Source organism: Pogoniulus pusillus, chromosome 5 (assembly GCF_015220805.1).
Source record: "Pogoniulus pusillus isolate bPogPus1 chromosome 5, bPogPus1.pri, whole genome shotgun sequence".
In the NCBI taxonomy this organism is placed as follows: Eukaryota; Metazoa; Chordata; class Aves; order Piciformes; family Lybiidae; genus Pogoniulus; species Pogoniulus pusillus.
In genome coordinates this window covers 10,159,372-10,179,886 of record NC_087268.1, presented here as the reverse complement: position 1 = coordinate 10,179,886, position 20,515 = coordinate 10,159,372, and the positions used below count along the sequence as shown (strand labels likewise).

At 42.0% G+C, this 20,515-nt stretch overlaps 2 protein-coding genes across 5 annotated transcripts in view; one reads left to right on the top strand and one right to left on the bottom strand.

Annotated features, from left to right (window-relative positions):
* Positions 1–1,439: 1,439 nt before the first annotated feature.
* Positions 1,440–5,377, bottom strand: RPL24 (ribosomal protein L24). The gene is made up of 6 exons (XM_064143179.1): positions 5,210–5,377; positions 5,011–5,086; positions 3,805–3,915; positions 2,555–2,691; positions 2,084–2,147; positions 1,440–1,566 (listed from the first exon to the last, which is right to left on the bottom strand). The coding sequence occupies exons 1-6, from the start codon at positions 5,212–5,214 to the stop codon at positions 1,486–1,488; spliced, it is 474 nt and encodes a 157-aa protein (XP_063999249.1). The 5' UTR covers positions 5,215–5,377; the 3' UTR covers positions 1,440–1,485.
* CEP97 (centrosomal protein 97) overlaps positions 5,306–20,515 on the top strand; it is a 27,675-nt gene continuing 12,465 nt past the window's right edge. For 3 of the 4 annotated variants that reach the window (XR_010302315.1, XM_064143165.1, XM_064143163.1), the window contains exons 1-7: positions 5,306–5,607; positions 12,948–13,090; positions 14,778–14,936; positions 16,315–16,416; positions 16,982–17,095; positions 18,595–18,761; positions 19,796–19,960. Coding sequence is in view for 3 of the 4 variants with exons in the window: in XM_064143165.1 (XP_063999235.1) it covers positions 5,544–5,607; positions 12,948–13,090; positions 14,778–14,936; positions 16,315–16,416; positions 16,982–17,095; positions 18,595–18,761; positions 19,796–19,960 (914 nt within the window). In the remaining variant the exon portion in view is untranslated. The remainder of the gene's footprint in view (positions 5,608–12,947; positions 13,091–14,777; positions 14,937–16,314; positions 16,417–16,981; positions 17,096–18,594; positions 18,762–19,795; positions 19,961–20,515) is intronic. The other variant, XM_064143164.1, reaches the window with a different exon arrangement.

Sequence of the window (20,515 nt, the reverse complement as noted above, 5' to 3'; positions counted from 1 at the left end):
TTTTAAGGGTGTCAGGTAGTGATAGGACTAGGGGGAATGGGCCCCTAGATTTAGATTAATGTTACAAGTTCTTCACCATAAAGGTGGTGAGACACTGGAACAGGTTGCCCAGGGAGGTGGTGAAAGCCCCATCTTTGGAAGTTTTTAAGGCCAAGCTGAATGTGGCTCTGGGCAACCTGATCTAGTCTAAAGTGTCCCTGCTCATGACAGGGGGAATTTGAACTAGATCATCCTTAGGATCCCTCCCAACCCCAAAAATTCTGTGATTCTGTAATTTCTGTGCATCTCTGCAGTGACACCGAGCAGCCAAAGCCGGCAAACTTCAAAGCATTAATAAATATGATTCCTGTGTATCATTAATGGCATCTCAAGCTGTTCGTTTGTAAAAGTTCATTTCCAGCTTTTTGGCTAAAAGCTTCCACAAGCATGCATGCAGTGTGCCAGGTGCTTTATACAACACTCATAGTTGTCACTAACACAGGTAACTTTCAGGGGTTTTTCAGCCTTTAATTTTAAATGTTTGTTTTTTTTTTTCCTGTATGTTTTTATTCCCTTCTTTGACCGTCACTTATTTGACTTTCAAGCATCTTAACTGCTTTGAATGCCTTAAATTTCACTATGAGCAGGAGTAGCTCCTATGCTTTTGTTGTGGTTTGTTTTTTTAACATAAGTTTGGAAGACACTGGTGCAACCAAAGGTAGATCTCTCTTAAATAGGCTGCAACCTTCCTCTGCTCCTATCTTTGTTCATAAGCCAGAAACACATCATGCAACTCAAAACTCAGAAATTTAACAAATGGCCTCCCTCTGGGGACAAAAGGATGTGGAATTATTAAGGGAACATCTCTGCATTCTGGAGGTTAAATGGCATTCAAGTGTATACCATCAACTGCATTCATAGCTCATTCACCTTTCACAGCCACTCTTTTCCTGACTATAGCTTTCAGCAATTCCATCATTTTGTTACTTGCTGATCCAGGAACTGCATCTGAATCTTTGCACCTAACAGCTACACAGTCCATGAAACCATCCATTCCTTTTTCAACCTCCTCCTCCTTTGCTCCTCTAGATCATTTTGCTACACATGTACACAAGGAATTAATTGAGTTTAAAAGGCTATTTACACAGTACTGCTTCACAAGTCCTTTTAGTTTGCATCTCTGACTTCAGAAACCTCTTTTTAAAAGCCTCTTGTGATACATGTGGAATAAACCTGTACTTATGTGCTGTTTTGTCCTTCAGAGAAGAATAGCCCCTCAAACATCTTCCCTGCCAAACCAGTCACTTACCAAATGTGTGCTGGACCAGCAGATTGTCTAAGAAACTAAATGTTTTAAGGCACGATGACGTTTTTCAGTCTGCAAAACCAGACGTGATTATACTGAAGAGAATTAAGTCTGCCAAAATCACACACAATTCAAGAGAGCATGAAACCAACTATAAAAGTTAGTCAGATGTTTATTCAGCATACTAACAGTTTGGCAAGTTAGCGCTTTCCACCAACACGGGGAGCAGAAACCTTGACTGGCTTCACAATCTTCTGCTTAGGTGCCGCCTTTGTAGGAGCCTGTAGAGAAGTAATAAAAGTACGAATGAAAAGAAGCAATTTGTCTGCAGTCCTTAAAGTCCCCATGTGTATTTACATGAAGATTCCTGACAGAAATCAGGCAAATTAAATCAGATCAGAATTAGTCAGAACTACAAACTATGAAATTAGAAGCATGGTATCAGAATAGTTATACTACCACTGTAAGTCTACAATACTTACAATGCCAAAAGAAGGTATTAGCAAGTAATAATGAAAGAGATGTGGGCATTCATCAATATATTGTTACTTAGTGAACACGTCACTTGCAGACAGTATTTTAGTCCTTAAGAATCTCTGACATATGGTCAAAAAGTTGTTTTACTGTATTTATTTCTTCTGTTAAAAAAAGGCTCATCGTATTCAGCTGTTTAGTACCAAAGTTTGGCCCAGGTGCTTCCAGATGCACATGGCCATTTCCCATGAAACACTGCAACAGAAGACTTTTCCAACATGGCATATTCCATTTAATGATTTCTATCCACCCACTGCATCTTACCTTTGCAGCAGAAACGGCTGTTTTCTTGGTTGCCTGCTTAGCCTTCTTGGCTTCTTTTGCAGCCCTGTTAATTGAGAGAAAAGAGTAACAATTACCATGTCTGCCATTCATTGTTTCCTTGTCTCAGCACTGTAAGAAGTCCCTAAGACCACAAAATGGGTACATTCTTTCAGGTTTATCCTGTGCGTTCTGTACCCTCTGGGGAGACTACTACAGAGGCCGCAGAACTGCGTGTGACAAAGGTGGTGTTTTCACAAAGGGGGAGCTAGGAGAGGCCATTCCCTGTTGCTACAAGCTCTTGCTGAGGTTACTCACTATTGCCTCCAAATATACCAACTTAAACCAACCACAATGAACCTTACAGAACATTAGCTTATAGAACAAGCTCCTCCAGAGCTTAACCTACTACAAGAAAAGCATTAAACATCTTTGAAAAGCCTGAGACCGCTCCATTTATCTCTAATGTCTCACCTAATAGCTTGTTCCCTCTGCGCCTTTCGTACTTCGGGCTTCTGATTTCGTTTAGCCATGATCTCAGCTAAAGATGCACCAGTGATAGCCCTCTGGAACTTAACAGCACGGCGCGTACGCTTCTTTTGTACCTCTTCCTAAAACAACAGAAGACAGACAGCATTATGAGATATTTAATGAAAGACTAGAGACAATTATAGGACCAGACTGCTAATAAGGCTGAAGCTACTCCAAAGCTGTATACAGTAGCATTTTACTCCTTTAACAGACCTTTGCTCCAAAATTTTACCAGGCTTGGTAGAGTTAGATAGTGGTTGGATTTGATGATCTTAAAGGTCTTTTCCAACTGAAACAATTCACTGACTCTAGGCTTCCTCACTTTGCAAGTAATTAATTTATTGATTTGCCCAAGCAGATATATAGCTAAAAAGAGCAATGAATTCTCCTTTGCAAGCTACTAAAGGAAAACAAACAAATCAACCCAAACGAAAAAAAACAAACCAATTAAAACCAACAACAAAAATCAAACAAACAAAAAAACTCCAAACAAATTACAAAGCCCACAAAACTTTTGCATCAACTTTCCTTCTCTAAACCTACTGGCAAAAACACCGACTTACAGAATCAGAATCATAAAGGTTGGAAAAGACCTGTTCAGATCAAGTCCAACCTTCTACCCAACACCTCCACGACCACTAGGCCACTTATAACACTTACTCAAGCCTTTCTAAATTCTCTCATGTTGTGCAAGTTTAACATGAGCACCGAAAATACTTCATGCTACAGGCCTTCATTTTTTTTTCATAACAGTAATAAAAAAACAAAGGCAGAAACACCTCCTACGAAGTTACAAAGTTTTCAAGAAGGGTTTGTGAAAAGATCCCCTACCCTTTAACCCCTAAGTCAGCTATGCTGTCACCACTCAGAAAATTTGCAAGTTCCAACTTTTAGGAAGTCTGCATTTTAAACAGCACTACTCATTCTTTCTAAAAAGCTAATTTATTTTAAAGCATATACCATATAATTGTTAAGAGCTGTAGAACCTACTGTGATTTGGAGAAGTGCCTTGAATTGACACAATGATTTTGCTGATCTGGTTACCTTTCAAACATAAAGCTGCACATAAATGCATATAAATGCACTCACATCTTCACCATTATTGGCCAGCATACTCAAGTTACCTCCAACAGAAAAATGATCATACCTTTTGGCAGGAAACTTGAAAGCATCATTAGTTGGTGTATACTTACTGACTGTCCTTTCTTGTGTTTACGCCGATACAGAACAGTCCAGTTGATCTGACGGGGGTTTCTCTTGGAAAGGAATGCAGACTCACATTTTGCATTCAAGAACTGAAAAACCTGAGAAGGTGCAGGATTTTGGGTAAGCTTTGTTTCCAAATAAAAGCATTATCACAGTGTAGTAGATATTTTTTTTTATTCAGTGTTTTTTTTAACAGTAATGCTTTTGTATTTCTCTACACAAGTCTCATCATTAAAAATTCTAGAAGATCATGAAAAAAAAATTAAAGTTTGGAATTGTGTTCTGTTGATCTAAACTGATCTCTTACACGGCATTCTAAAGCCTTAAATTACCACTTGCATCCTCTGCTGCACTGTATTCAAGGCACAGCTTTAACAGCCATATCCATCAGCACTCTGCAAGTGTCAACTATGAACGTCCTACACGCAAGTCAAAACTTGGCCAAAGGAACACAGGGAAACTAATACACTGCCCAAATCCTTCTTTCATACTTATATTAACTCATTTATTAGCTACACTATCCATTTTTAAGTATAAACTAATTCCCAGGAAAGCCCTTATGGATATATATTCAGCCTGCTTACTTAACTGTCACCTCCCAAAACATTCCGTTCAGCAAGGATATGCAAAACCTCAACCCTTTTTTCAAAGACAATGAGTAGCTTATTTCTAGTTCTAACAGCCCTATCTGTAGGAGATAGGGCAGCATGTCAAAGGGCTTTCCTCCCTTTTTTATCCCAATGACCTGTACCCAACTTACTATCAAGCCTGTTTGTTCCAGCGTATCTCAATATTACAGACTGTATGTTTAAGTATTATTTTTACGTAACTCTGGTACTGTCGTCCAGATGCTTTCAGACATTCTTTCCAAAACACATCCGACTCAAAATTCCAGGTATAACCAAAGTCCTCCTATGAACCGGGTCTGACAACAGCCATCGCACCACGAAAAGATTCAAACAGATGCTATAATCTCACAAAGCTCAACGTAAGCAATTCAGACACACGCTACAGCAACGCCACCGGAAACCTTGGGCCCCACTGCGTATCAAGAGTGAGGTGTTCGGTCCCCTCAGCATCGCGACAGCCCCTCAGGCCTCCCACCCTCCCTCTTCTACAGGGCCCGCTCCTGCTAGCCTCTCCTACCCGGCATGCCTGCTGTCCCCAACCCGCGGGGTCTGCCCAGACCTCACCTTGCCGTCGGTGCGGGCGTAGCGGCGCCCATGGCCCGGGTAAATCTTGTACCCGCTGAAACTGCACAACTCGACCCTGCGCAGGAAAGAACAGTTAGGAAAGCGCGGATTAGCGGGAGAAGGAAAAGACGGCTTCCTCACGACCTCCCCATAGCGGATGGCCACGGATGCGGCGGTGGGGAGCCGCCACAGTTCTTACTTCATGATGGCGGCAGCTCCGAGGCGGGCGGCGGCCGCAGCTAAAAGGAAGAGACGCCGACAGGAAGCGGCGCATAGCACGCCGGGACCGCCCCTCCCGCGCAGGGTCTGACGGGAGGGCAGTGGCTGCCCAGGTGGAGGGGCTGGTGGGCGTCCGGCAGCGGTATTTGTACCGCCGGCGTTGCCCTTGCTCGGTTAAAATCCTGCTGCGCGGCTCTACGCGCAGGACCTCCCATCTGAACGCAGAGTGAAGGACACGGCTTTCTAGCTGCGGTGCACGGCAGCCGTTTGGCGTCCGACACTCCGTTGCCTGGCGGCGCTGGCAAAGTGGAAGCATGGCGGCAACGGGGGTGGCGGCAAAGACCGAGACTGCCTCGCCAGCTGCAGCAAGTAAGAAAAGTACGGGACGTAGGAAGCCTGACGGGGGGCGGCTGTGGGGGGGCGGCTGGACGCCGCGCCGGCAGGGGTTTGTTTGGGTCGCCGTTGTGCGCCGGCGGGAGGCGGGGGCGCGCCGAAACGCCTTGGGAGCTGTAGTTCGCACTGAGATGTGTGCGCGTCTGGGCCGTGGGGCTCGGACTACAAGTCCCGAAAGTCGCCATGTCTCCATGTGGGGTGCGGGGGGCTCGGCTGAGGGGGAGCTGGGGCGGCGCTGGAGGGGCTGGGGCGCGCCATCTCATTGCAGGGAGTCAGGGGGTGGCCTGACTTCTCCCCGCGCACGGCCGCACCTGAGGCTACCGAACGGGGCTAGAAGCCATCAGGACAGCGCAAGGTGTCTACTCGGGCAGCCTGGCCTGAGCAGCGGGGATCGCCGCGTAGCAGCGGACTTGGCTCTGGACATGGGCTGGAGGGCTCCGAGAGGGGCTGCCAGTCCTGCTTAGGTGGAGCCCCGTGAGGAGGGGTTTGCCCGCAAACTTGTAGACAGTAGGCTAGGAAATCAAGTAAGCCCTTTTTCCTACAGTGGAGGGCAGAGAGCTCTCGGGCAGGGAGCCTCATCGGAGCATCCAGTGTCTTGCTTCTTGTCTCCATGTGAAAAGATATTGGATGGTATTAATGCACTCCTGGCTTTGGCGGTTTAAGGAATCAGTAAGTGAGCTGTCTTGAGCACAAATTAAGAGCTTCTGAAGTCTCTCAGTGTACGTAGTTGCCAAGTGAGTAATAAGTAATTTTAAAACGTTTTTCTGGCTCCTGTTAGAAAAGTCACATTTTGAAAATACTGTACCAGTGAATCTTTATAATATGAAATTATATTAACTTTGTTTTGATATATAGAGAGGTTTTGCTGTATATGGAGCGTTTTTGCTTAAGCAAGCATATTAAAGGATGCTCAGCTTATTATAAGAAGGAGACAAACAGAACCCCTAGGCATGGGACTTTTGCTTCTTTGAATTGTGAAGCTGTCCATGAAGGATACTCCTGGACAGCTGAGATAGGGCCAGAATCCTGTGCTCCTCTAACACCTCTGTGAAATCCTCACATTGTCTGGCATCATGGATAAGAACAATAGCAAGACTGTCTCCTGGAATGGTTAGATCTGTAGGGAAGCAGGTAAACGATGATGCTGCAGACATATAGTTTGCAAATCATGGAATGATGGGGGTTGGAAGTGGTATCTTGAGATCAACCCCACTGCCAAGGCAGGTTCATTGAAAGAAGGTCACCCAGGGACATGTCCATGTGGGTTTTAAATGTCTCCGGAAGTGGAGACTACCACCTCTCTGGGCAGCCTGTTCCAGTGCTCTGACACCCTTAAAGCAGTCTCTTCTCACGTTTTGGTGGAACTTCTTATGTTCAAGTTTGTGCATGTTACCACTTGTCGTGTCATTGGGCGCCACTCTAAAAAGGTTGGCCCATTCTCCTGACACCTACCCATTAAGTATTGATGAGCATTAATGAGTTCTCTTCTCAGTCTTCTATTTTCTACACCAAAATGTCCCCATTATCTCAGTGTTTCATCATAAGGATGATGTTCAAGTCCTCTCAGCGTCTTTGTAGCTCTTTTCTGCACCCTCTGCAGTAGTTCACTGTTCTTGAACTGAGCAGCCCAAAACGGGATGCAGTACTCCAGAAGTGGCCTCACCAAGGCAGAATAGTGTTGAGGAGGGAGCGAACCTCCCTTAACCTCTTTGTCACCCTCTTCTTGATTCCATTGGCCTTCTTGGCCACAAAGGCATATTGCTGGCTCATGGTCCACCAGCACTCTCAGGTCTTTTTAGTTCTTGTGTGTGTTAAATTGCAGCTAATAGAACTGTGCTGTACCTGGATGCTTGAAAGGTAGAAGAACCATGTTTAAAATCATGTACTGAGTGCCCTAGTTTGAACAGGACACCTCGTGCATGAAGAAGAATTACCTTTGTAATTCCGTGCTGTAGATCCTATCACTCTCTTTGGTTGGCATGGGCCAGTTGTGAAATTTTGTAACAAGCCCTTAGATAAAAGGGCAGATGCAGAGTTTGCTTTTTGGTTAGAATGACCCAAATTGAGAAATGTGCAGTTCCTTTTCCCTAAGTGTGCAAAGACAGGAGTGTGACTGTTTCTGTTCCTACTGGCTCTGCGTTGCTGCTCTTCAGAGGCTGTGGATTTGCAAAGCAGTGGAAGTATGGTGTATGTCATCAGAGATATTTCTTTAAAGAGCATATTCTCTAGCTGACAATAGAATCATAGAATCAACCAGGTTGGAAGAGACCTCCAAGATCATCCAGGCCAACCTAGCACCCAGCCCTATCCAATCAACTAGACCATGGCACTAAGTGCCTCATCCAGGCTTTTCTTGAAGACCCCCAAGGATGGTGCCTCCACCACCTCCCTGGGCAGCCCATTCCAATGGGAAATCACTCTTTCTGTGAAGAACTTCTTCCTAACATCCAGCCTATACCTACCCTGGCACAACTTGAGACTGTGTCCCCTTGTTCTATTGCTGGTTGCCTGGGAGAAGAGGCCAACCCCCACCTGGCTACAATGCCCTTTCAGGTAGTTTGTGATACCTCAAACATGTTGTTTGGTTTGTTTTTCCCCATTCATTGAATGACTAAACCCTAGAAGCCTGCAAGAGGTAACAGTATTAGTGTTGTGCATGTTAGGGTAAGGACACTGTTGGAACATGCTGCTGAAAAAGGCAATGTTATTTAGTTAGCAGATAGTAAAAGAAGAGCAATGGGAAGTGTGTAAAAACTTACAGCAGAGGCTTAATATGGAAGAAATATTATTAGCAGGTGTCACCATGGTTGCCTAGTGATTCAAGTTCCCTGTAGATGGCAAATGGTTTCTGTTAAATTTTATATAGTAACAGTTTTTGCATGAAACATTCAAATGTGTGTTCTGTTAATTAAACAATATGCTAGCTTATTTGCAATTAGCTCCTGCCCCAAATATCACCAGTACTGTGGTATGGCTAGGTGAATGGGTTCTTTGTTTTGCCTTTTCACCAGTCAAAACACCTTTTTACTAGGTGCTTTGCTGGAAAATATGAGACATTTAGCCTGTCATTACAGTTTGAGGACACAAGCACCAAAATCCCAATGTGACATGCACTCAAGGGTTTCGTCAGTGAAGCCCTGTGGTGGAATCTTTGGTTTTGAGTTGGACACATTTGCTACCCTGTAAGTTAAGACAGTTAAGTGCCTAAGATTAGATAGTGCTGCAGCCAAACTGCTAAAAGGGAATGGGTCTTAAAACAGCTGACACAAAGTTTTAAAGGGAGGGTTGAATCTCAAGTTTCTTTTGTCTCTGATGTTTAAGCATCCAATTTCTGACAATGGCAAGGTGTCAGTTTTGGTTTCACAAGCTGAAACCTTTGTTTTGATTTTGCACCTAGAATGCACTGTCAAAATAGATTAAAGTTGTTATATTTTTTCCTTGAAATAGAAATGGGGAAAAGGAAGAGGAGACTGTAGGCTTTTATTCAGTGGTCTAGGTTTTTGAGGACTTGGCTGTTTGTTTTTTTCTCTAGCTGAGGACTATCACAGAGGTATTTAACATTTATGAGTTAAGTGCCCTAAAATTCAATACTGTGTGTGGGAGAATTCTCTCACTAGCAGGACATGAGCTGGTAAACATGAGAACCCATGCTGGGAAGTGTCCTTGTGCCTGTCTCTGGCTCCAGAAATTTTTCTGTATATTTTGATACCATTAGGCTCGTGTACAAACAAACAAAAAAAAGAGGAAAAGGGGGATAGAAAGACAAGGAAGGAGGTATGAAGAAAGTCTGCAGTTTCTCTAGTCACACGTGCTAGTTTGAAGCTAGCTAGAGTGTTTTGGTGAGAAGAACTAGATCATAGGCTGTGAAAGGAAAACAATGGTCATGTTTACTCCCCTCAGAGTCTTGCTGAAGAAGAAAGGAAAACATTAGAGAACACTCTCGCCATTTTTGTCTCACTCTGCTTTGGGCTTCTGAGCTGCATCTCCCTAACCTCACCTTCCACTCACCTTTGCTTCTTAACCTCTTGGTTGAACCTCTATTCTTCTTTAGGACTGGAGTAAGGTTGAGAGGGGCAGGGGGAAGGTGCAGGGGTGGTTGTGAGCCCCTCCTGGGGACTCAGGTTTCTGGGAGGGGAGTTGTGCTTCTGTATCTCCTTTTACCTTGTATATTTCTGTATATAACTGTATATATTGTAAACATCTGCTTGTATATTGTGCTAGCTGTAAATAAATAGCTTCATTTATATTCCCAGAGCCAGCAGAGTCTAGTCTGGGTGACTTCTAAAGTGTTGGGGGGCAGGGAACACCCAAACAATCACATCATACAGACAAGGTCAATGGAGTTGTTAGCCTAGGCACTGAATAGGTTTGCATTTGTATTTGTTTGACCATTTATGTTCACAGGCCTTAGATGGAGACCAGCTTGCTATGACCAGCCTGTTTTCTTAAAGCGAGCAGAAATCTTGCTCAGGTGGCAGAATTGTGGCAAGATCTTGAAAGGAGTATTGAAATGGTGGTTGTATGTGTATGGATTGTAAGGTTTTGATTATGGTTAACGAATTTGGGTATTTTCATGGGTTTTCAGTGATTCTGGTTTAATGGAGTGGGTAACAGCAAAATGAAGATTCAGTTTAGCACCTGTTGTAAAGGCCAAAACCCACTTAATTGGCACAGATGGCAAGGTGCTTGTTATCTTTTTGCAAGGGCCCTGCAAAAAGATGAGAAACACTGCCTTAAAATTTTAAAACAAATGAAGATCTGTGGGGATAGGCCTAATAGGAGGCCTGAAGGTACCAGCTAGGACATATCTTTGTACCATATTTAGAAATCCGTAGTTCTTAAGCACAATAGACACAACTCATAGCTAAGGAATATAATGAAAACATCAAGATTTCTGAGAATTGCAGTGTGAATCCAGAACAATGGGAGTCTGAGAAAGAATATTGGACAACAGATACCTCTGCGTCTCTACAGCATCAACTGCGACACAGCCAGCGAAGATGTGGCTCATATGCACTCTCCTGTGACTGTGATGTTCCTCTGGACTTTTGGGTTTTTGAACATATGACTTGCTCTCGCTTGCAGAACAGGCTTTTGGAATTGTTAGCTGAGCTTCCGTGGTTAGCTTGCCAAACTAATGCTACTAGCAAAAAGCTCTAACAGGTGTGTTCTCTTTCTAACTTGAGCATTATTGCTTTGTGTGATGGTTTGGGCTCTTACCTGCCCCCCCCCACTTTTGGAATTGCCCCAGCTAACTCAGATGGCCTCTGGGAATATAAATGAAGCTATTTATTTTACAGCAGCAGATATACAAGCAGCTATTTACAATATATACAGTTATATACGGAAATATACAAAGGATAAACAGTACAGAAGCACAACTCCCCTCCCAGAAACCTGAGTCCCCAGGAGGGGCTCTCAGACCACCCCAACACCTCCCCTTGCCCTCTCAACCTTACCCCAGTTCTCAGGAAGAATAGAGGTGCAGCCAAGAGGTTAGGGAGCAAGGTTAATGAGATGTGACCAGGTCTGAAGGCAAAGGCAGAATGAAAAGACAAAATGGAGAGTATTTCACTTCTTCTTCCCAGAGTTCTCAGTGTGACTGTGAGAGAAGGAGACACAATTGTTTTTCATTTCACTGCCCATTATCTAGTTCTTTTACCAAAACATTCCAGCTTGCTTCAAACTAGCACACTTTGCACCTGTGTTATTTACACCTGTGTCAAACACAGCCTAGGTGAGATCAGGCCCAGGTTGCTCAAAAGAAAAAAAAAAGGGGGGGAATTGTGGGAGAATTCTCCTGCTAGCAGGACATGAGCTGGTAAATGTGAGAACCTGTGTTGGGAAGTGTCCTTGTGCCTGCCTCTGGCTCAGGAAACCAAGCTGTAAGCAGTGAGCACCCCACACACAGCTGCAGGGGGCTGAGCTGGCCAGCCCCCTGGGGTGGGCAACATAGATTGTTTTGATACAAGGCAACCTCTCTGTACCTTACACATAACTCTGAGCCAATCTGTACTGTCCACTTGTGCCAACTCCAAACTAATCATGCATGCCTTTCCTAAGTAAGCACTGTGCTTATATACTGTTGACTTGTCAGTACCCCGATCTTGCCTCCACCAGCTTCCTGCAGACCGCAACTGTGCTTGAAATTCTACAAGGTGGCCAAGTTTGTAGGTTTGTATCTTCATCAGATTGGCAGTGTTTTGATTGAAGAAAGGATGAATGCTGCTTACCCTTTTTCCAGAATTCTCCTTTTCCTTTTAGTTTTTATTTACTCTGTGTGTGTGTGTGTGACAGGTATGCTTGCTGCTTGTGGAGTGTGACCCTACAAATGTGTGCTGTTGCCTAGAATCAGGGATTTAGATATAATGCCTGCTGTGCTAGTTTGAAGCTAGCTGGAATGTTTTGGTGAGAAGAACTAGATTACAGGCTGTGGAAAGACAGCAGTGGTGATGTCTACTTCGCTCACAGCCTTGCTGAGATGTAGGAACAAGAAATAGAAACCTTAAATAACCACTCTCATTGGGGCTGCTGGCTGAGCTGCATCTTACTCTCTAACCTCACCCTCTGTTTTGGACTAATCCACTTTGCTTCCTAATCCCCCTATTCTTCCTTGGGACTGGGGTAAGGTTGAGAGGGTTAGGGGGAAGGTGAAGGGGTGGTTGAGAGCCCCTCCTGAGGACTCAAGTTTCTGGGAGGGGAGTTGTGTTTTTGTGTTACATTTTACCTTGTATATTTCTGTATATACTGTAAATATCTGCTTGTCTTTTGTGCTAGCTGTAAATATAAGCTTCATTCATATTTCCAGAGTTGGTTGAGTCTAGTCTGGGTGACTTCTAAAGTGTGGGGGGGCAGGGAATACCCAAACCATCACACCTACACATGATTGTCATTATGCTCAAAACTCGAAAATCTTTAAGAATGGAAAAAAAGGGAGATTTTTAAATTTAGGCTTTTGGGTATCACTTTTAACTACTGATTTGGGTAGTTTTGTTGTATTTTGTTTGTTTAAGTTTTTTTTTGGAGGGGTGTGTGTGTTTGTTTTTTTTCTGCTTCACACTTAAGGAGATAATATTATTGACTTTTCCAGAATTCTTAACTGGGATGAGGCCTGGAATTCATATCTTCTAGTAATTGCTCCAGTTACTCTTATGTGTTTAGGCTGAAGTAATTTCTTTCAGTTCTACATAGAAAATAGTATTATTTTGTATTTGAAAATTAGCTGTGTGTTATGGAACAAATCCATCTCTCTTGCTTTGCTTTTTAAGTTTATGTTCTCATATATAAAGTGTTGACTTTGAGGTTGATTTTCTTTTCCTTCTCAGGTTTGGTAGTAAACTTGTCAGGTCAAGGATTGCAAAAAATGGGTCCCACCTTACCCTGTGATGCTGATACTCACACGCTGATTTTGGACAAAAACCAGATAATTAAATTGGAACACTTGGAGAAATGCAGGAATCTGATGCAGGTCAGTGTTACCTGGCTGGAATTTACTGTGAAATAAAGGTGCTGTGATGCTAGTTTCAGTCATTCTACTTTAAGGCCATGTTACATAATTGAATTAGCATTTACTATCTTCATAGGAAAATAAATGATGACTAACTAAAATAGACAACTTTCAGTTTAACTCTGGAGTTGATACTGGGAGAGGCTGTTTTGTTACTTATCTATTTAAGTTACCTCTATAAATAAATAAATCCCAATGGGGAGAGGTGTTATAAGAACAGCTAGTCACTGGTAACTCAAATTTTAATGCTTCTTAGATTTCAAATAGTTGAGCTTTGTAACGTTAGAAATAACTTTGTTGCATCTTTCCTCTGTGTTTTAGCTTTTTCTCTGTCTGCGTAAACATGCAGATATATCTACAGGACTCTATTCTCTATTTGGCTTTCAGACCTCTTCACAAAAGAGGAGGCTTAGTAGCCTTAATTTAGAAGAATAAAAGCCACAGGGAATAGCTTAAAATAGGAATAGCAAATAGAAAAAGTGCACCAATGTTGTTAACATGGACTCCTGTAGGCCCTGATGTTGCTACTGCTCATTCTCAAAATGTTCATTCTAGCAACAATCCATTAAAATCCATGAGAATATTTGAGTTGAACTCGATGATCTTCAGTGGTCTCTTCCAACCTGTATCATTCTGTGATTAGTGACAAGAATGTTAAGCCAGTACATGGTGCTTGCAAAAATCAGTGTTAATCCCTCTGGGGTGGCGCTGTACAAATGCATGTTAGATATCTTAGAATCATAGAATGGCTTGAGTTGGAAGGAACCTTAAAGATTATCTAGTTCCAATCCCTCTGCCATGGGAAGGACACCTTTCACTAGACCAGGTTGCTAAGAGACTCATCCAGCAGAAATTGTCTTGAGATAACTTGAAGTCACCTCATACCTTTTAGAGACAAAATTAACCTAGAAAAAGAGGAGATGAAGTTTATTGCTATACACAAGCTTTGACCAGCTTGGTGGTCATGTTATTAAAGTGTGTGACTGACCAGAATTTATCCTTTAAAAAGTGGGTGGTTAACAGTCCTGCTAGCACAGGACCTTTTTGAAAATCCCATGAAATGTGTTTTGTTCTCTACTACATTCATAGAACCCTTTGGGTTGGAAGGGACCTGTAAGATGATGTAATTCCAGCCTCCCTGGCATTGGCGAGAACATTTTAAACTAGACCAGGTTGCTCAAGGCCTCATCCAGTCTGGCTTTGAACATCTCTGGGGAGGGTCAACCTTCCTGGGCAATCTGATCCAGTGTCTCACTACCCTGACTGTAAAGAATTTCTTCCTGATGTCTGATATTGGCAGCAAATAAGTTTTTTACAGTAGACATGATGCAGCAGTTTGCACAGTGATATGGCAATTCTTTTAAGATTTAAAAAGATTTAAAATATTGTAAAACTTTCTTTCCATGTAGCATAATTCCTCATTCAGTCTCCTTTATTTGCTAGGAGGCTTTCTTAAGCTTACAGAGTGAATTGTGGAGACTACTTTCTTTTATCAATAATTCATTTTCTGGCTCTTACAGCTTTTTTTGTCTCTGTTGTTTGGTTGAAAATGGATTATACAGATTGAAGAGGGTCCTGTTGGATTAGATTTTTAAGCACTAAGAATGAAAGCTTGTTTTGTTTCTTCTCTTTGTGTGTCCATCTGCAGCTCTCTGTAGCTAACAATAGGTTGGTGCGAATGATGGGCGTAGCAAAACTGACTAAGCTCCGTGTGCTAAACTTGCCTCATAATAGTATTGGATATGTGGAAGGGCTAAAGGATTTGGTGCACCTGGAATGGCTGAACTTGGCAGGAAATAACCTTAAGGTAACTTCTTTGGTCTTTATCCATTTTCCAGAATCTAGTGTTATACAAAGAAATGTGAATGTGTTTCTGGTTTTGGCTGGAGCAAACATTGATGTTTTGTCTACTGGTTTATGAAGTGGAAGAGGGTAATCTTTGGACAAGAACTGTCTACTAAGAAATCATGGAATAGTAGGGGTTAGTGTAATAGAATTGTAGAATAGTCTGGGTTGGAAGTGGCCTCCAAAGGTCCAACCCCCTGCAGTCAGCAGGGGCATCCTCAACTAGATCAGATTGCCCAGAGCCCTGTCTAGCCGCACCTTGAATATCTCCAGGGATGGGGCCCCAACCACCTCCCTGGGCAACCTGTGCCAATGTTCCACTACCCTCATAGTAAAGAACTTTTTCCTAACATCCATTTTAAATCTGTTCTTCTCTAGTTTGAAGCCATTGTTTCTCATCACTACAGGTCTTTCTCAAGCCTTTTTGTAGGTCCTCCTCAGGTACTGGAAGGCCACCATTAGGTCTCCTTGGAGCCTTCTATTCTCCAAGCTGAACAATTCCATCTCCCTCAGCCTGCTTTCATAGTAGAAGTGTTCCAACTCTCTGATCATTTTCATGGCCCTCTTCTGGACCTAATCCATTAGGCCCAGTTGGAAGAGATCTCTGGAGATAGAGTTCAACCCTCTTACCAAAACAGGTTCACCTAGGGCAGGCTACACAGGAACATGTACAGTTGGGTTTGGAAAGTCTCCAGAGAAGGAGACTCCACAACCTGTCTGGACAGCCTGTTTCAGTGCTCTGGCACCCTCACAACAAAGGAGTTTTTCCTTATGTTGAAGTGGAACTTCCTGTATTCCAGTTTCCGTCCATTGCTCCTCATCCTAACACAGCACCCTACTGAACAGCAGCTGGCCCAGTCTTCTTGACACTCACCCTTCAGATACATGCAAACACTGATAAGATCTCATCTTGGCCCTATTCTTCAGGCTAAAGAGCCCCAAGTTGCTCAGCCTTTCCTCATCAGACAGATAGTTGCAGTCTCTTCATCATTCTTGTGGCCTCTGTTGGACTCTCCAGTATTTCTCTGTCCCTGCTGAACTGGGGAGCCCAAAACTGGACACAGTAATAGTCTCACCAGGACAGAGTAGATGGGGAGAAGAACCTTCTTAGAATAAATAAAGGGCTTGGCATAAAAATACAGTGATCTTGAGAAATAATCCCCAAATAGGAAAAGAGTTGCCATCTTCATAATGGAACTGTGTGAAAACATGGGGCTTTATTTTGGGTTGCTTATCTGGTTTGGTTTAGCTTTCAAAATACTTAGTAATTACTGATAGCTGGTTTTATTTAATAACTATAAATAAGCTACAGTGAATAATTGACTTACCCGTTTTTGCAGGCCATTGAACAAATCAGTTCCTGTCTGTCTCTTCAGCATCTCGATTTGTCAGACAATAACATAGCACAGTTAGGCGATCTCTCCAAGCTCACATCACTGAAGGTATGTTGATTTATCTCTGGTTTATGTCCTTTGCATAAATTTACTTAGAAAACTGCTGCTTTTTAAAGCATTCATTATTCAAGCAGTAGTTCTTAAAGCATTTTAATTAATGACAATAATTTCTAGGAGGAAGCATGTAAGAATTCTTTTCCGTGTTCTCAAGTTGCAGGGCCTGAGGCAATGGTTTTTCTTTAACCACTCTAACGATTTTGATAAAGAGATCTTGTTCATAGGTCTCAGGTCATGAATCAAGACAAATTATAGTGTTAACTCTTTCAGCGTGAACACTGTAGAACAAAAAGTGTTTCCAAATATATACATATATATATATTTTGGTAACAGTGACAGTTCTGCATTTATAAAATGAGAAGATTTTTGTCTAAAGTGTAAGGATTACTTTCTCTCTTGCTGGAATAAATGAAAATAATGTTGATGGTATCAAAGCCTTAATTCTAGTTCTTCTTGTGTGCAACCTGCACAACAACCTGTGCTGTGCAGGTATTTCCTGAACAAAAAGATATTGGGAATTTTGATCAAACATACACTTTACCACTCTATTTTATAGACTCTCCTGCTACATGGAAATATTATAACTTCACTTCGCACTGCACCTGTTTGCCTACCTCAGAACTTGACTGTTTTTTCTTTGGCAGAAAATGAAATCAGAGACTTAAATGAGGTAAGATACAGAAGATGTATCACCTTGTGTTTAGCTAAACTCAAAACAGTTCTTCTGAGATTATAATGGAAGATGAATTTTCTTCTTTGAAACACCTCCTTTTGATAGAAGTAAGTTTTACTAGTTTCCATGTAATAGCTATCCTGGCATTAGCTGCATGTGCTAGGTCATAGCTTATAAAATTAATCCTTGAAAGATAATTTTCTCTTTTTAAAATGTTTTTATATTATTCAAAGATATCAAAAGTATACTTGAAGGACTGAATTCATAGAGAGCTTTTTGTGATTGAAGATTAAAAGCTGAGCCAATTAACTGTTGCAGAGGGTTTCTTCAGCTGCTGTTTAGAACAGAGGTTTGAGTTGCACTTCCTGCAACTGGATGTTTTTTGACCCGTGTCTTACTTTCTCTGTTTCTCACATATAAGAGAAACAAATATTCTGCCTATACTTTTTTCATAGAATCATAGAACGGTTTGGGTTGGAACCCCCCTGCTATGGACGGGGACACCTTCCACTAAACCAAGTTGCTCAAAGCTTCATCCAGCCGGGTTTGAACGCCTCCAGGGAGGGTGCATCCACAACCTCCCTGGGCAACCTGTTCCAGTGTCTCACTACTTTCACTCTAAAGAATTTCTCCCTAATATGCAGTCTAAATCTCCTCTCTTCCAGCTTAAATGTGTTCCTCTTTGTTCTATCACGAGCCCTTCAAACAAGCCCTGTTTTGTCTTAGTTTCATTGTTTGTGTTTTTGTTAAATATAAGTAGTGGCTAAAGCTGTCAGTTGGACTGGCATGTTAGAAGAAAAAGCTTATTTTGGTAATGCATTTCTCTTCCAAACAGGACATTTCTCCACCTTTTTAGTTTGCCCTTTTTGTTGTTTTTTGTTCATTTGTTTTGCCACCATTTCAGCACTTGTTTCAGTGAAATACTTAACCTTTCTGTACATAAAGCCTGGTTCCCAGTTTTTAAGAGAAGCTAATACTTTCCAAGGGCTGTAATACTTAGAAGAATTTTCAAGGGCTTCTAGTGATAGGACAAGAGGGAATGGATTGAAGCTTGAGGAGGGCAGATTATAGGCTGGATATTAGGAATAAATTCTTTACAGTAAGGGTGGTGAGACACTGGAACAGGTTGCCCGGGAATGTCATGGATGCCTCCTCCCTGGAGGTCTTCAAGGCTGAGTTGGATGGGCCCTTGAGCAACCTAATCTAGTGCGAGGTGTCCTTGCCTCCATGGTGGGAGGTTTGGAACTAGGTGATCCTTAAGGTCCCTTACAGCCCAAACCCTTCTATGAATCTGTGTATGAATGGGGAAAAATAGCAGTAGTTGATTGAAGGTACTTTGAAGATGTTAATGTTCAAAAGCAAATGTGATTTTCAGTATATTTGGGCTTATGTTGTTCTTCTGTAAGGTGTCTAGCTGTAATCAGGAGAAATGTGGGACATATTGTAAGCATTTAATGGGTTCTGTTCACTTATCAAATATATCTTGTCTTTTCAAGGTTTCTTTCCTGGCCTCTCTTCATCAGCTGGAACAGTTGTCAATTATGAACAATCCTTGTGTGATGGCCACACCTTCTATCCCTGGCTTTGACTACAGGCCATATATTGTCAGCTGGTGTCTGAACCTTAAAGTTCTTGATGGATATGTGATCTCTCAGAAGGAGAGGTGACATAATAGTATAAAATCTCTTAAAATTATTAAATAAAGTTTGAGTAAGCTGAAATTGAATGTTTATATCAGTAAAAAACTGAGACATGCTCATGATCTGCTGTTCTGTTTCAGTGGCTAGTAGCATATAAGATGCAGGCCAATTACTAAAGTTTTCATCTGTTACACAGAAATTGTTGTTTAAATTGAAGTATAAAGTTAAGGTTTTGTTTTGTTGCTCAACTTAGAGTAGCACTTTTGCAAAGCTGTGGTAGCAATGCATCAATGGTCTGTTACCCCTCACAAGTTTACAGCCTCTTTGACTTTGCAGAATGAGCAAATTAGCAGATATTGAAGTGGTTCACTTGAAGGAAACTCAAATGCCCCCTCTTATAAAGGGCCTGATTTGCATTTCCAGATTTTTGTGGTATTTCCAGATTTGGCTCTTTATAATCAATTTGACATCCCTGGATGTGTTTAAAAGTTCTGTAGATGGGGTGTTTGGGGTTATGGCTTAGTGGTGGACTTGGTAAAGTAGAGTTAATGGTTGGACTTGATGATCTTCAAGGTCTCTTCCAACCTAAATAATTCTATGAAGTGTATTATTATATATAGATATATTAAATGTTCTCAGACTGAAGAGTGTTGAATTTGAAAACAGACTTGTTGAATACTTTCAGCAAGATTTATTCTCTGTGCCTGTTATGCATGTTTGTGTGAACTTTACTGTTTCTGTGGAAACTTTTGCTGACAGTCACTGACACATCAGCTCTAAGACTACACGCAGCTCAAACAGAGACTTGGCAATTTTGGCCAGAGTTTTGTTATTTCATTGATGTATATATGATATATGTGATAAATATGATATGATTTAATCAGCAGAATGCATTATTCTGGTGATTAAATCTCCAGTTCCTCTGGGCACTGTGCATGTTCCAGGTTTTGATTAGATTTGTAAATGAGTTTTATGTACCCGCTAGAAGAGTAATCAAAGCAGAGCTAGGGAATTCATGCCATGCATTAATGGTGACCATTTTCACTCTTCCTAACAGTTTGAAAGCAGAATGGCTCTACAGTCAAGGTAAAGGAAGATCATATCGACCTGGGCAGCATGTTCAGCTAGTCCAGTACTTGGCTACCGTTTGTCCTCTTATATCTACGTATGGGCTCCAGACTGAAGAGGATGCCAAACTGGAAAAAATCCTGAGTAAGCAGAGGTGAGAGCTGCTTCTTTCTGTGCTGTTACAATATATTCTCAATTACAGCCTGTATCTAACAAATAATAAGGCATATAATTAAAATTTCCTTTTTAAAGATTTCAGAACAGCAGTGAGGGATGGGTATGGAGAGAATAGTGGAAGTACAGTGTATGTCCTAGAGAGGAATGAGAGGCGAGATAGTGGGAGGATGGTCATGATGTTTCCTTGGTTGTCTAGGGACAAATTCTCCATATTTTTCAGTCTCTGCTTTGTAGGACAGGAGGTGATATACGTTGGGACTGCAAGTATACTAAACTACTTAATCAGATTTAAAAGAAAAAAAGCACACCATTTTTTCCTTGTTGTTGAAGTGAGGAAAACCTCAGTAAAGACCTTAGGTTATCTTCTGTAAATGAAGGCTATTGTGATACACTGATGCAAGAGCTACCTTTTTTTATTCTTAGTTTGTTTTGTCTTGGTTTTAAGATTGTCTTTCGAAAGATGCTTTTCAAGCTGCATATGGCAGCTTGGGTCCATCAGCAGAGGCCTCTAGAGCCCACTGGTTCTGACAGC